The 13,958-nt window shown below is 38.1% G+C and overlaps 1 protein-coding gene across 2 annotated transcripts in view; it reads left to right on the top strand.

Annotated features, from left to right (window-relative positions):
• The window catches only part of HECW1 (HECT, C2 and WW domain containing E3 ubiquitin protein ligase 1), a 385,797-nt gene that overhangs the window by 88,688 nt on the left and 283,151 nt on the right, over positions 1-13,958 (top strand). For both annotated transcript variants that reach the window (XM_050937655.1, XM_050937656.1), the window contains one exon: positions 9,731-9,788. In XM_050937655.1, the coding sequence (XP_050793612.1) occupies positions 9,762-9,788 (27 nt within the window). In that variant the 5' untranslated portion in view covers positions 9,731-9,761. The remainder of the gene's footprint in view (positions 1-9,730; positions 9,789-13,958) is intronic.

A 13,958-nucleotide genomic window follows, 5' to 3' on the forward strand; every position in this document is an offset into this window, starting at 1 on the left:
CTGTTGTTCCATCAAAAGAAACCCCCTAAATAGCGTAAATATTTTCCTTGAAGAAGGCCTTGAAATGTAGGACTTCAAGTGAATGTAATGCACTTTGGGGAAATCTCTATTTCTCAATACTAAGTTTAGGTTATGCTACTAGAACTTGTATTGGCTCTTATTCTACAGCCTGTTTTTAGAAGTGGGCCAGGGAGTCATACATCAGTGACAGAATTTTTCTGTGGGATGAAACTTCACATAAAAAGTTCATCCTCGCTTGACTAATTGTATTTATTACCAATTGATTTGATCATTTGAATATATTAATAGTGCTTAGAATTTATATAGTGCTTTAGAGCCTCAAAGCACTATTTAAAGTTTAATTCTCATAATGCCTAGAGCTAAATGAAAATCAGCAGATGCAGTTTAATGTCAAACTGACTCAAAATGAAAATTTTTGTTCAACACACTGAAAGTATTCAATTTCAGTCAAACTGATCTGAAACAACAACAACAACAAAATTAATTTTCCCCATCGAAAATAAAAGAAAATTGGCAAAACTGAAATTTTTACTTGGCAAATTTTGACTTGGTAGAAAGTACATTTTCCATTGAAAAATCATTTTGATAGAAAATTCCTGATTAGATATAACAACATCCCTATAAAATAAAGAAGTCTGTGCCATTCTCTCCATTAGGTAGATTGGGAATGTGAGACACAGAGGTTACCATTATTTATTCTTATTGTTATTGTATTAAACATCACTTATCATACTACACATTTACATAGCATCTTAGAAAAATACAAATAATTAGGGGTGAATTCAGCCCCTGTATTGCTGACTGTGAAATCCCCATAGCATGAAAATTTTAAGCTGGGGGCTAGATGTGAGGAATAGATAGGCAGGATATCATGGGCTATAAATCAGGACAGAATTTGGCTAAAAGATCCCACTTCCATAACACAATTGTCTTTCACATAAACAATAAAGAAAGTTTCAGCTTCTCTAGATTTTTCTATTATTTACAGCTGGCAGAGGTGGCACTGGGTTGTCAATCTTTCACGTCCACTAAGGATGTTCTGTGTGGCACAATAACTCAGAGACCTTTTTTATACAGAACAGAGTGGAGGCAATCAGTCAGCTAAGATTCCTGGTGTGGTATTTTTTCCCAGCATAGGGCTTCCTTTTTTTGGAAGCATTTGTTCATTTTTGTATCATCCTTTAATATTAGCCATACACAAGCTGTCTTGAAGAAGTGAATGGAGCAACACAAGTGATATTGACTACTAGTGTTTACTGTGCTGCAAACCTTAGACTATGTGTTTATACGAATGTCAGAAACCAATGAACAAAATTATCATGTCACAACCTTGAGCAGAGAATCTGACCCATAGCTTGTCAAATCCTTTGAAATAGGTCCAAATTCTGAAATTCTGTCCAAAATAGCATTTGAGTTAAAAGTCTTAATTTTTTAAACAAATTTGTTGTTCAGAATTAGTATGTGAATGACCAGTTAAAGGCTTTATTACTCAAAGTGGGGCACAGAATGTTTCCATTGAAATAGTAGTAACATTCTTACTATGTTAGGTTCTGTCTGCTAAAGTCAGCAGCAGTGAAGTGGTTAAGTGTCATGACAATGGGGCACTGGAAATGTAAGGACGAGATTTTGTACAAACAGGAAGCATTGAGTGTTTTAGGGACGAGAAAAAAACCTTAGTAACAGTAAATTTGGACAGGAGCTTTCTTGCATTTTATCTGTACTGATTGGAAGCTTTTCTCTCAATTTCTCTCTACCTCTCTCTCTTTTATTTTTTTGTAAACAATAAATGCAAACTTGTAGGCTGCAGATACCAATCATAGCACTGAGCAAGGGGTGTAGCATGGTCTTTGTGCTGCTAATAGATACTTGGGTGTTCTTGTGCCACAGTTCATCAGATAAGTTGAGGAGATTGCCAGCTCCAGAGAAATGAAGCAATAATTTATTATACCTGAAGCAGACTGCCTTACAAGTACAAGCTTCCCGCTTCATTGCAGTCAGAGAGAAGTAATGGCATTTAGGCAGCGCTAAATAAAGTTGTCCATCTTGTACCTTTTCCTGTTTGAAGTCTAATAGCTTTAACATTCTGCTTTAATACAAGATACCATAGTAGTTTACTGTATCACTGTCATACCCCTTATTAGTCCATGTCTTATTTTCACTGCCTTCGTCTGCACTTGCTGCTCTGACAAAAAGTTGCTTGCCCAGACACTCCGAAATTAAAGTTGCAAATACAATATCCAGCTTTTATGGGACTTCAAGAGGAGTGATGCAGACATCAGTTCTTTTTTTGGGGAGATGGATGTAGCAGTTTAACTAGCATTCTTTTGCTTAATGTATACAGCTTGTTCTGTCTTAGACTCCATTATTTGTTTTTGGTAAATGTTCAGTTTGCTAACAGGTATACATTTACTATTGATCATTTATAGTCTACCTGCCAGATTAACTCTCCCCCACACCACACCACACCACACCCGCAGCCAGGAGCCAGTTAGTTAATTATCTCCTCAGGTGCACAGCATGACTGATTGAGCTTTCATTAGCCTTGTAGGTGATGGGACTTAAGTCCTATCATAATACCCAATAACATTTTTGCATTGATTATGAGATATAGAAGAATTGCATCACTTCCAGCATCTACACACTAGTGATGACCACCAGATATGTGCTCGGCATAAGTCAGCAATGACATTTTTCTAACTTCCTCCAGAAGTCTATATTCACACAACCCCATTTAGCATAATTCACATGACCACACTGAAAGTCAAATGGAATCACCTCTGCAAATGCATCAGGCTCCATGGACTTGGCATCATCTCTTTTTTGCTGCTATGTAATCCATTAGTAGTTTTCCCAGAACAGAAATGTATCTGAACAGTTTTTTCCCTTGGTAACATAAGTGTCCCTGAGCTGCTAGAGTGATTAGGTGCTGTTCATGAAGTCTGCTAGAGCATTTTAAACACAGAAACAATAATTAGGAGGCAGAGTCGTCTTATCTGCATAGCTTCATAAAAATAGCACTCAGAAAAACTTTTCTCAAATCAGTCCATTCTACAAATATTGACAAATAATTTGATGTATTGCATGGTACAAACAAGCTCATACTGTTGTGTGACTACAGGCTTTTGCTATATCTGATGGCAAAAGAGAATGGGAAAATGCATAAAATATATCACTTGGGACTAAGTATGTCCCAAACTTTCCTAAACAGTACTTTTTTGAGCATGCAGTTGCATTATCAGTTGTATTTAGTAGATTTCTGCCAATGTTGGTCAAAATTAAATTATGGTTCTATAAGTTTATGGCCCTTTTTGTGATTTTATGATTGTTTTGGACTGAATGCCCAGTAATGGTTAAACATTACATGATATAGAAAAACTGCACCACTTCCAGCATCTGCATCCATCATGATGATGATTACCTGACATATGCCTAACATGGAGTGCCAATGAAATTGTTCTCACTGATGGGTTACCCATTAGTGCCCAAAATGGGTCCAGGCTAGCAGACGTAGGTCACAGTTCAGATCCCACCTATTTCAGGAACAAGTGGTGGCCTGTATTAAAAAGTTTTTGTCTCAGTCGTCCCTTTTCTGGTAGTCGAATATCTACATTACAAGAAAAATCAAAACTGGCACTTTTTGGAAGAGGGACCAAAGACTTGAGGCCAAATCTTTAGCTGGTGTAAACTGTGATTGCTCCATTTAAATCAATGGTGCTATGATAATTTATATCAGGTGAAGACCTGGTACCTATATATTTAGCTACCCTATCAAGCAAAATGTGGTCTGGGGTCTCTGTCCATTTCAGCACTGAGACACACTAGTAGAGCAGTGTGGGGAAGCTTGTGCTGCCATTCTTGTAATTGTTCTGTGGCTAAGCATAGGGCTTTTGTTTTTGGGGATTTCACTCTGGCTCCTTTCCCCAACATTAAATTCACACATGAAATACAAAACAAAAAACATGCAAATAAAAAATAAACAGGAGTGTAGATTCTCACAGCAACTCCAATTAAGCCTTTTCTTACATATATAATAATTCATATTACTATTACTTTAGTTTGTATTGAGAACTGTCAGTGTGCAGGGTGCTGTACAAACACAGACAAAGATATGGTTGCAGCCCAAACAGACTTTACAAACTAAAGACCTACAGACTGGAACCATTGTGTCAGCTGAAGCCATTCATAACTTCAGGTACACGACACCTCTGAAAATCAAGTCCCAAGTGTAAATTGAACACCCAGATTTTGTGGACATTTTTGAAACTGCAGGTCCACTAACTTCTGTTTCTTAGTTCGTAAAATGGGGATAGTAATATTTATCTAGTTGCAGTTTGCATAAGGCTTCCTTTATTAATGTTTAGAAAGATATTTACGATGCTTTGAGATATACCACTATTTATAAGTGTACAGTGAATCTTCTGATAGTTCAGGATGAAGCAGATTCTTGGCAGTGACAAAAATGCATAGGCCTAATGGTCATTTATGAGAAGGCCTGGTTACATCACTCTGAATTACAGTGATACCCACATTAAGGTCTTTCTATATTGCCAGAGCAGTTTAAAGGTGTATTACGGTAAATAAAAAATCTTTCCCTGTGTAACACCCCTATTCTACCCAGTTACCTTCTCTGGTGACATTCTTCTTATGGGTTTGATGGACAGACCTGGGTTCTTCTGGATCCCGCCTCCAGCATCAGTTGAGTGTTTTCTTTGTATTATTCCGATACACAAGTACTTGGCGATACCTCCACCTCCCACACTCCTTCCTGGCAAAAGTACCAGTGGTGCTCCTTGAAAGGAAAAAATTCTAACTACCCTCTAACCCTGACGCAGCCACGCGGCTGATAGACTTCCAGGGAATAACATGGGGACATACAGTAAATCAGACAAGGTAATTGTATCAAACAAATTATAAATATTAATTAACGATGCAAACAAATACTCTTAGAGTCTCTGGTGCCCAACCTCCGACTTACATCAGAGGGGAATAAGGCTATAATAGCCTGTTGGAATGTGTACTACGTTGGAGCCCTGGCTGGCTGGTGAGAGCTGTTTATTCAGTAATAGCAGACAGAAAATTATCCAACCACTTTAGGACATAGTCAGTTCATAGGTGTCTTCCAAACAATATCCCTGACTACCAAACTAAGGGTTGATGCGGTCACAAACCCATGACATGGATGATCCTCTGGTTTAGAGCCTGATTCCCTTAGCAGCTGTAAGAGAGGTCTGATAGTTTTGGATGAGGTCCACGCTATCTTACGCTCATCATGTAGAATTTTTCACTACTAAAATCATACTGCTTCGGCCTTCGAGGAAACTCAGGGAACAGGCACAGACAATATAAACATAATTCTAAAAATCCTAAATCCTTACTTCTTATTTGATAAGACCTAACTGTAGGTCAAAACAAGCAGGAACACCCTGCTCTAACAACAGGAATATTTCTTGCCCTGTGGTAAATGTTTTAGTTACCGAGGACTAATCTATTCCTAAATTGGTTGGGAGCTTTCTCAGCTGAAACCTGTAAAGTGAGAGCTACCATGAAAAGGGACCAGAACAAACTTAGGGATACTGCTGCCAAGTCCTCAGAGGCCAATTTTCAGGAATGATCCTGTATTCAGACCTGGGACTCCCAACCTCACCAAAAAGCATGTCCTCTTTCAGTGGAGGACTCCTCTCTCTTCTTCCAACATGGCTCTTCTCTCTTCATCAACTCTCCCAGCAGCCTATCCCGAGAACCTTCCTCATTGGTTTGGGTAGCTCAGTTTCTCCAGGCTTAACCTGCCAATCTTCTTCACTTTAATCCTTCTGTCTCTCTCTGCTTCCTCCACAGAGCAGGAGTGCTGGTGGGCATCCAGGCACATGCTGCATTAACTCCTCTGAGCTGGCAGAGGCCTCTTCTGCTCGAACTAGCATCTTCCCTCTCTTCCTTTTTTTTATGAGGCAACTAAGATGCTGAGCCTGCCCTTGGGCACGCTATTTCCTGGGGCAGTGTTCGACTTCCCAGGGTTTCCTTGGCAATCCTCAGTGTCCCTGCCCGAGTGAATGGCACAGAGACACCATGGAAGCCAAGGTAAACCCCATGGGGGGTTATGCCTATATTTCTAGATTTCTGACCATTTTCATTTTGTGAAAATATACTCTCATTGATATCCCCTCATCACCATTTTCTGATATTAAAACGACTGATATTAAATGACCTGCCTCCACTTCTCTGAGCTGACCAGAAAGCCAGTGAAAAGAGGACATCTAGCTTCAATCTTGAATAAGCTAAGAGTGTAAATAAGGGAGGATTCTTCCAGTCCTGACCCCACAGTCAGAAAGGATTCAAAGGCACCAGTGTGTTAGAGGCAGAGCAGTGCAGTGAGTGGCACTACCTCGCTTGGCAGGAATCATGGGCTCAGTAATGGGAGGAATACAACAATCACTCTAGGAGAGCTTGGAGGGAGACTGTGTTGGGGAATTTAGGGTGAGAGGAAGAATCTGTCTTGGAAAACTCAAATTGTTGGTGGATCCAGGCTCATTTAGATTTAAATTCATCCCTGTGTAGGTCTAGATATCTAGGACGCCATTTTCCCCTGACAAGCTGCTGCTATAGCACTGCTAAAACCTGAGGATGGGTAGATCCATGCCTTCTCTCTTGAAGAGCAAATGAGCCTGTAAACCTTTACATACGCATACAGGATCCAGAACAAGTTGGGCCACTGGAATGCAACACCGCCACACACCATCTAATGGGGCTTTGGAGACAGGGGTCTTAGTAATACCAAAAATAAGTAAGAGATTTTCTTTCCATCCAAAATTGGACAGGTTAAACATTTTGGACATGAGAACTTATCATATCTCATCAAGAACAAAGAGATGCATACCAGCTGCGGTAGCTTGCACACAACATGTAGTGTTGGCAATAACATATATCAGTTTTCTCTGGTAAAGGCTTCTTCCCCTTTCAGCCTTAGAGACATGTAAGCACTTGGCTCAGAGACATTTTGAGGGGTGAGGGAAGATAACTGATTAATTTTAAGACCTCACGGTCAGATTATCTGATGCAGCCAAGGTCTGCACAGCACAGTAGGGAGATGGGGTGTCAGGGAGCGGGTTATACATCCTGGATTCTTTGTCCAGCTTCACCTCTGCCTTGGCTCTGCCTTAGGTTAGAGCAATCTAATGTCTATTTCCAGCTAGGACTATAGCCAGTAAAACTCACATAGGAGGAGTGTGGATAGTGAATATGCATTCTTTCTGTTTCTTATAAGATATGCCAAAATCTGATTGATATAGGAGATCAGTGCTTGCTTTCTTTTTAACCTTCACCATAGACAACAGAAATTCGGTGGTTTTCTGTGTGTAGAACATGCTGATATTACTCGGCTCCTTCAGTTAACACCAGGAGCCCAATCCTACACAGTGCTATGTACACTCAACTCCCGTTAACTTAATTCACATGAAGCATTTTGCAGGACTGGTCCTATGCCAGATGTACATCATTTATAGGCCAGGCTGTGGCTCATACTACATGCCATTAGAAGTTAGTAAAGGGCATAGCCCCCCTCCTCCTCTTTAACTGTCTTGCATCAGTGCTTTCCGTGCTAGAGGGGTAGCAAGTTCTACAGAGAGGCTACAACCCTCCTCACACAGGTAGGTAGGAGGGGGCAAGGAGGGAGCAGAGTCATGATTCTCCCCCCTCCAACGTTCCTGGTAGTGAAGCTATGCTTACATTTCAGGGAGTGTACACTGTGCTAAGAATAGACCTAATGTAATTTTCTCCTTCCCCAGAGCAGTGTGGATATCTCCTTCCCAGGCTGTTGCAGGGGCAGCACACCAGTGCACCACGCTTCCTATGGATAGGATTGTAATGTCACAATCTAGCCCTGTATTAATATTATCTTTAATAATTTATATTAGAGTTGTGCCCCCAAATGTGTGAGATGTTGTACAGGCACATAAGAAAACACTGTTCTAGCCCTGAAAAGTTTCCAAACTAGAAAGAAAGACAAGGTGGGGAAAAGGGATGAACCACACAAGCACAGTAGAAACATACCTCTCAGAATGCCAGAGCCCAAATGTGGGATGCAGTGTGTGACAAAGACCCAAAATGAGAGCCACAAAAAATTATGCATGCAGGAAATTTAAAATACTGTGGGATTAACTCCTTTGGGGTGGTAAATACATCTCTCTCTAAATTAGGGGTACTCTATTTCCTTTATAAATAATTTTCCTCAATAGAAGAGAGGACATGAAATTTGTATGGAATGTATGTAACTTTTGGACTAAATTGAGTTACATCCCTCAAAATGAAAGGCATTTTAGAAGAGTAGGCAGAAGACAGGGCAATATCAGTTCTTCTTATTTTATCTGTTCTATTTGATGTCTTTTATATATTTTGCAGATAGTTTTTTTTAATATAAGTGGAATGTAATCAAATGAAATTATTTTATAATTAAGGATGTCTACAGACTGTAGTTTTCCTGCTGAATTCTTATTTTTTCCATTTGTTTTCCTTCTCTTGTTCTTTTTTGTGATTTGTTGAATTAACATTTTTATGGTGGTACATTTGGTGTGCCGAGGCTCTTTTGTTCATGCTGTTATGACATTTTATTCTGCCTAGGCAAGCTTTCTGAGTCATTCTTGAGCACCCTGAGGAAAAGTAGGGATAAATATGAATTTCAGTTTGCAGGGTGACAGACTCGAGATGCACAGATTAAGAGTTATGGGAAATTATTATCTTTTTTGTGAGGATGTTTCTAGATGTCTATATGCTTCTATGGTAATAAAATGAAGAAACTATAAAAAGCAAGAGAAACAGAGGGGCTTGATTAAAGTTGCAAAATGAAATGTAATGGCCATTACTAAGTATTAAATATAGGGTTGAATTAAAATGTTACTAATTTTCTTGTGCTGTGAGTTCTTGAAAGTTATATTTATTTTATTGGGAGATATTCTGCAATCCTTAAGAATTTTGCCTGAGTAATGACAGCTGGATTTCACCCATGGTATGACTAAGGCTTTACAGTTTAGTATTTCATGATTATTTCTCTCTGAAGTTTTCCTAAGACTCAAGTGAATAGCTGCTTATGGTTTACAGGAAGAGCAGAGGTTCCTTGTCATCATTCTCTACCCCGATATTGACAAAGAACACAGCTGTGATTTTTGTACCTTTGAATTGTGTTTAATACTAGGTCAATGCAAGTACAGGGCACTGAAATTATTTTCCTTTGCAATGGAAACTCACCTGGCACCACCACTACAAATACATTGGTGGTTTAAATGGAAATCTGGTTGACTGTTGTCTATCAAAACTCTTTCAATCTGACCAATTTCTTATGATGATGCCTAAAGAGCCAGTACTAGTCTGTGTTTGTCGTATCTTAGCTGGATGTTTTGTTTCATTTCCCTTTTGGGCTAAATGGAATCTGATGCTTAATCATCGATAGACTGAAAAGTTTATTATACCTAATTTAAATAATTTTTAAAAGCATAATTCACTGTTGTAGCCTCCAAGTCTGCTGTATCATAATAATATCCTTCAGTAGGAAAGAATGTACAGTTAACATATGAATTACTCAGTATCAAAAATGTAGATAAATAAATGAAATATTGGCATATGCAAGATATATTTTGGTAGAAAACACAATGTTCTGTATTTTCTGTCATTTATGTTGCTTTTGGGATACATGCTGAGTTAATCTCATTGAACTTTTCCCCAGGAATTGATGCGCTTACAATTGCCGGGTCATTATGCTGCTCCACCTGTGTAGTGTTAAGGTCAGTGTGTTTTTCTGATTATAAAAACCATCCATACCATTCCATTATAAATTCACTACCATTCATAATGGAATGTGCCATAGCTCAGAGTTAGTTGCAGTTGCCCCCAATATACATTTAAATATCAAACAAATTAATCTTAGGCAATTTGAGATCTTTTTACAGCTAACCCTGACAATGCTACATTTGAAGTAATCTTCTTTACATGTTAAGTTCTCATACAAAATTTTTTTTAACAAACCCTGCACAAGTATATTTATTTTATTCAACCACGTCATGGTAACCCTTACAAAATGATCACAAGGACGTCCTGGGAGCAGCAGGCAACTGTAACATTGCAGTTGCTCACCTTCATACTTTAACAAAACACAGAATGCATCAGTCACCCACAGTCATGGGGCATTTTCTGAAATTCACAGATTTTAACCTTGAATTGATTCAAAGTCATCAAAACACAAATATCAGTCATCACAGTATGTACATGATGTGAAACTCAGAAGTATATGACTGACATTAGCTGTGTAGTAGTTGAATCTGAGAGATGCTGGGCATGCAGTAATGTATGGTTATTGTATTATACACCTTTCTGAAGAACTTGGATTTTCTGAAGTGTTGTACGTTCATAAAAAGAGCCAGAATGTGTGTGAGTACCTTGCTAGTATTATTTCCATCACTGAAATAAGCACAGTCTTCTGTTAACTTATCTTTAGATTTTTCGTTGCTGTTGAATCCACAGAATAACTTGAATTCCTGGAAAATACAAAATATTGCCTTATATGTAACCAGGTCATTATGTTCTTCCAGTTTTATGTGGACCTGTTCTCTGTGCATTGAATTTTGCAATTTATTGTAGTCAATAAAGGCCTTAGACATTAATTATCTTGCTAGAGGGATATTTGTTGCTTCTTCTGTGTGTAAATTAAACAAAGCTCTAATTGCTGAGGACATATAAACAGCCATCATGATGACTGGTATCTTTATGTAAATATTGTGCAGTACTCATGATTTGAGTTCCCTGTAGTTGTAAATATAATGGCATTCTGACTGTGCTTCTACAGCATTCGTAATACTGACAAAGTGGGAAGAAAGATGCAATTAGTTTTAGGAGTTAAAATAAATGGATATATTTTTTTCAAATGGAGAGAATCAGATGGAGATTCTTTAATAACTAAAAGATACAAGAGTAATGTGTAATTATTGTAAGCCAATAATAGAGTTTTATATGTGGGTACGTTTATAAGAATTTAAAAACGAGAAACATCACTTGAACACAAGAAAGACCTATCTGCAAGGTTATCAACTCTTATCCATTGGTTATAATACAGCCTTTCCCAGAAAGTAACCCTGAAAACCAAGAAATAGATTGCACAACTGCATCTTTAACTACCTCCTAATATCTTTGCAAACGTGTGCTCTGGCAGACCCAAGGAATGACTCCAAGAGCTCAGGGTTAACCACCAAGAATTCTGCCACCTGTCCTGAGGAGTTCTACCTTGCAGATAGATAGCAAGAGCATTCCAGTAACTCATAACTGATATTCTGGGGTAAGTGGTAGAGGTAGTCTTTGAGGCACAGTGGTCATAGATCTTTCAGGGGTTTATACTTGACAACCAACAGCTTAGATTGCACAAGAAGGGAATTGGGAGCTTGTGCAGAGCCCAGAATGCATGTGTTGTGTGAGTTTTTCAACTTGCTACCTTTAAAAGGAGAGAGAGCCACAGTCTATGCTAGCTAAAGTTCCTGAGTGACCTTCAAGAGTAGCCCTTCCTAGAGCTTATTACAGTCATTCAACCTGGAAGTGGCAAATAGTCAGGTTCACATCTCAGAAGGGTTAAAGGAAGGGGTTGCTGTATCCTGTTAGTCAGAGGAGATATGATTTTCCATATTTCATAAATATTTAAATATGATCACTACGGTTTACAGCAGCTTCCTCTGTTGTCTGCAGCTGGAGATAACTATATTTAAGTATACAGTGCCTCCTCTCCGCCAGAGATGCATCTTTTAAATTTCCTTTGGGCCTCAACCTTCCAAAGTAGTGATGGATGTTAGTGTCAGAGATCGAAAGCTCTGGCGTTTTTTAGACATTTCACCAATAATTTTTTTAAATGCCATTAAGTGAAATAAAATATTTTGCACAATTGCAACTGCTGACGTGTGACTGGGACATTTCTCACTGTATTTTTGCAATGGAAGGAGGACCTGTTCTTCATACCCCCTGTATAAGTAACAGATTAGAGCAAGCTTACACTGAAAATTTAAAAGTAATTCACAGCTGCCATTGCCCACTCTTCCCTTCTATCTCTGGAATTGTCATTTTTCAGTAATGGTGCCTTCCTGTCAGTCAGTGGAAGGCTATTTTTGGAAAAACCATAACAATGTATACATGTTAATCCGTGTAAACAGAGAGGTGGTAGGTACTGAGCTACACTGCTGCTATAGGCAGCAATGTCCCAATATCTGCCCATCACTTAAAACTACTTACACTACATATCCAAAACAGAAGAAAATACTTGAGTAGATAGAGGGGTCATGCTCTGTTGTGTTTGTCATTTCATATATATATAAAACAAAACAAAAATCCTCCATTAACACCCACCCCAAAAAATAAACAGTTGACATTTGAATTTGCTCAGTGACAATACTGTATTTTCCCATCACATCATTTACAAAACTCAAGCCCTTAAAAGCATGGAAATGAATAGTTAAGGACATCCTAAATTGTATAGTGCCAACATCAAAGCAAACACGATATTCTTATCAAGTATAAAGAAAAGCATATTTCATCTCAACACGCTATGATTGTCAAAGAAGGCACTTAAATTTTAACTCTGAACTATCTGATATTAATAGAATTGCCATTGCAATTACTGTGGGATAATCCCAGTTTTGATGTTCTGTTTTTGATCCCCTTGGATGACATTGTTCAATCTGAAAATATCTTTTATGCTTGCACCACATAATGACAACATAATGGATATTATGACTTCATATGACATAATGTGTGTCACAACTTGCAATGCAAATGTCAATGTCCTAATGCAAAGGAACAATACAAAAAGGCGGGAACTCATCACAAAAAAGTAGAATGTACAAATCTACCAGAGGATATTATTGTACACAAATGAGGGCATTTCCGTTGGAGAACTTTGCATTTCACTCTAAGATAAGCCTTTTGGTTCCATATAAAATAATCTGTAGTTCTTTTGAGGTCTAGGTGCTTTAAACAACTATGTGATGATTTATAGTTTCCTCTAAGCTTTAAATTTTTTTTTAGATCTTATCCAAATTAAAGGAAAGAACACTTGCTAACCTTTCAATGGGAATCCTGCATTTTTAAACTTTATCCTCCGTTAGGTAAGAGGGTTTGCCTCAATACTGTGCATGTCTTATAAAACCACCCATTGCTCTAGCTTTATAGTATATGCAATGGTGCTTATCTACCAACTGTATCCATAAGCAGCACTGATCACATACTTTTTATAGTGCACTATGTGATTGTATTGTGATAAAGAAGTATTCGTTTAAAAAATAGACTTGTTAATTAGGCAGTTCATCACATGCAGAGATGATCCTTTTAATCATAGGAGTTCGAGATTGGAAAAAATTATATTTCTAATGCAACCCTATGCCAGTATAGGATTGTTCCCTACAGAATATTTAGGATGCAATGTACAAAATAAATTCAGGCATTCTTTTACAATGTAGTTTTTCATTAAAATTCTCTCAATCGTTTAACAATCACAGCTAAATCTCTTACAAAGCAGCACATCAACATACACAGATGCATGTGCCATGACTCAAATAGAGGCATTTTCTAGCCTAAAGCATTCTTATGTATCAGTATAAAAACATTTTGCAACTTTTCTTATATTAAAACTGGATTGTATGTACTGCTGCTGTCTTTCATGTTTTCTGATAATGTGGTAACTAGACAGGTATAAAAAGTTATTCTCTATATGTGTATTTAAAGTTTGGAGTCCACAGTCACATAATAGGATTATAGATGACAGAGATGGAAAATAACTAGGATCCATCAAAATTTGTCCATCTGCAAGTGAGTTGGTGTTTAACACTTTGAGATGTAGGCATGTACCCATAGAACGGAAACCACTAACCCTTTCTTCAGAGCCCATAGATATAAGCTAGCAGTCCATGCAAAGTCAGTTGTGG

This window comes from Gopherus flavomarginatus, chromosome 2, assembly GCF_025201925.1.
Source record: "Gopherus flavomarginatus isolate rGopFla2 chromosome 2, rGopFla2.mat.asm, whole genome shotgun sequence".
Taxonomy (NCBI): domain Eukaryota; kingdom Metazoa; phylum Chordata; order Testudines; family Testudinidae; genus Gopherus; species Gopherus flavomarginatus.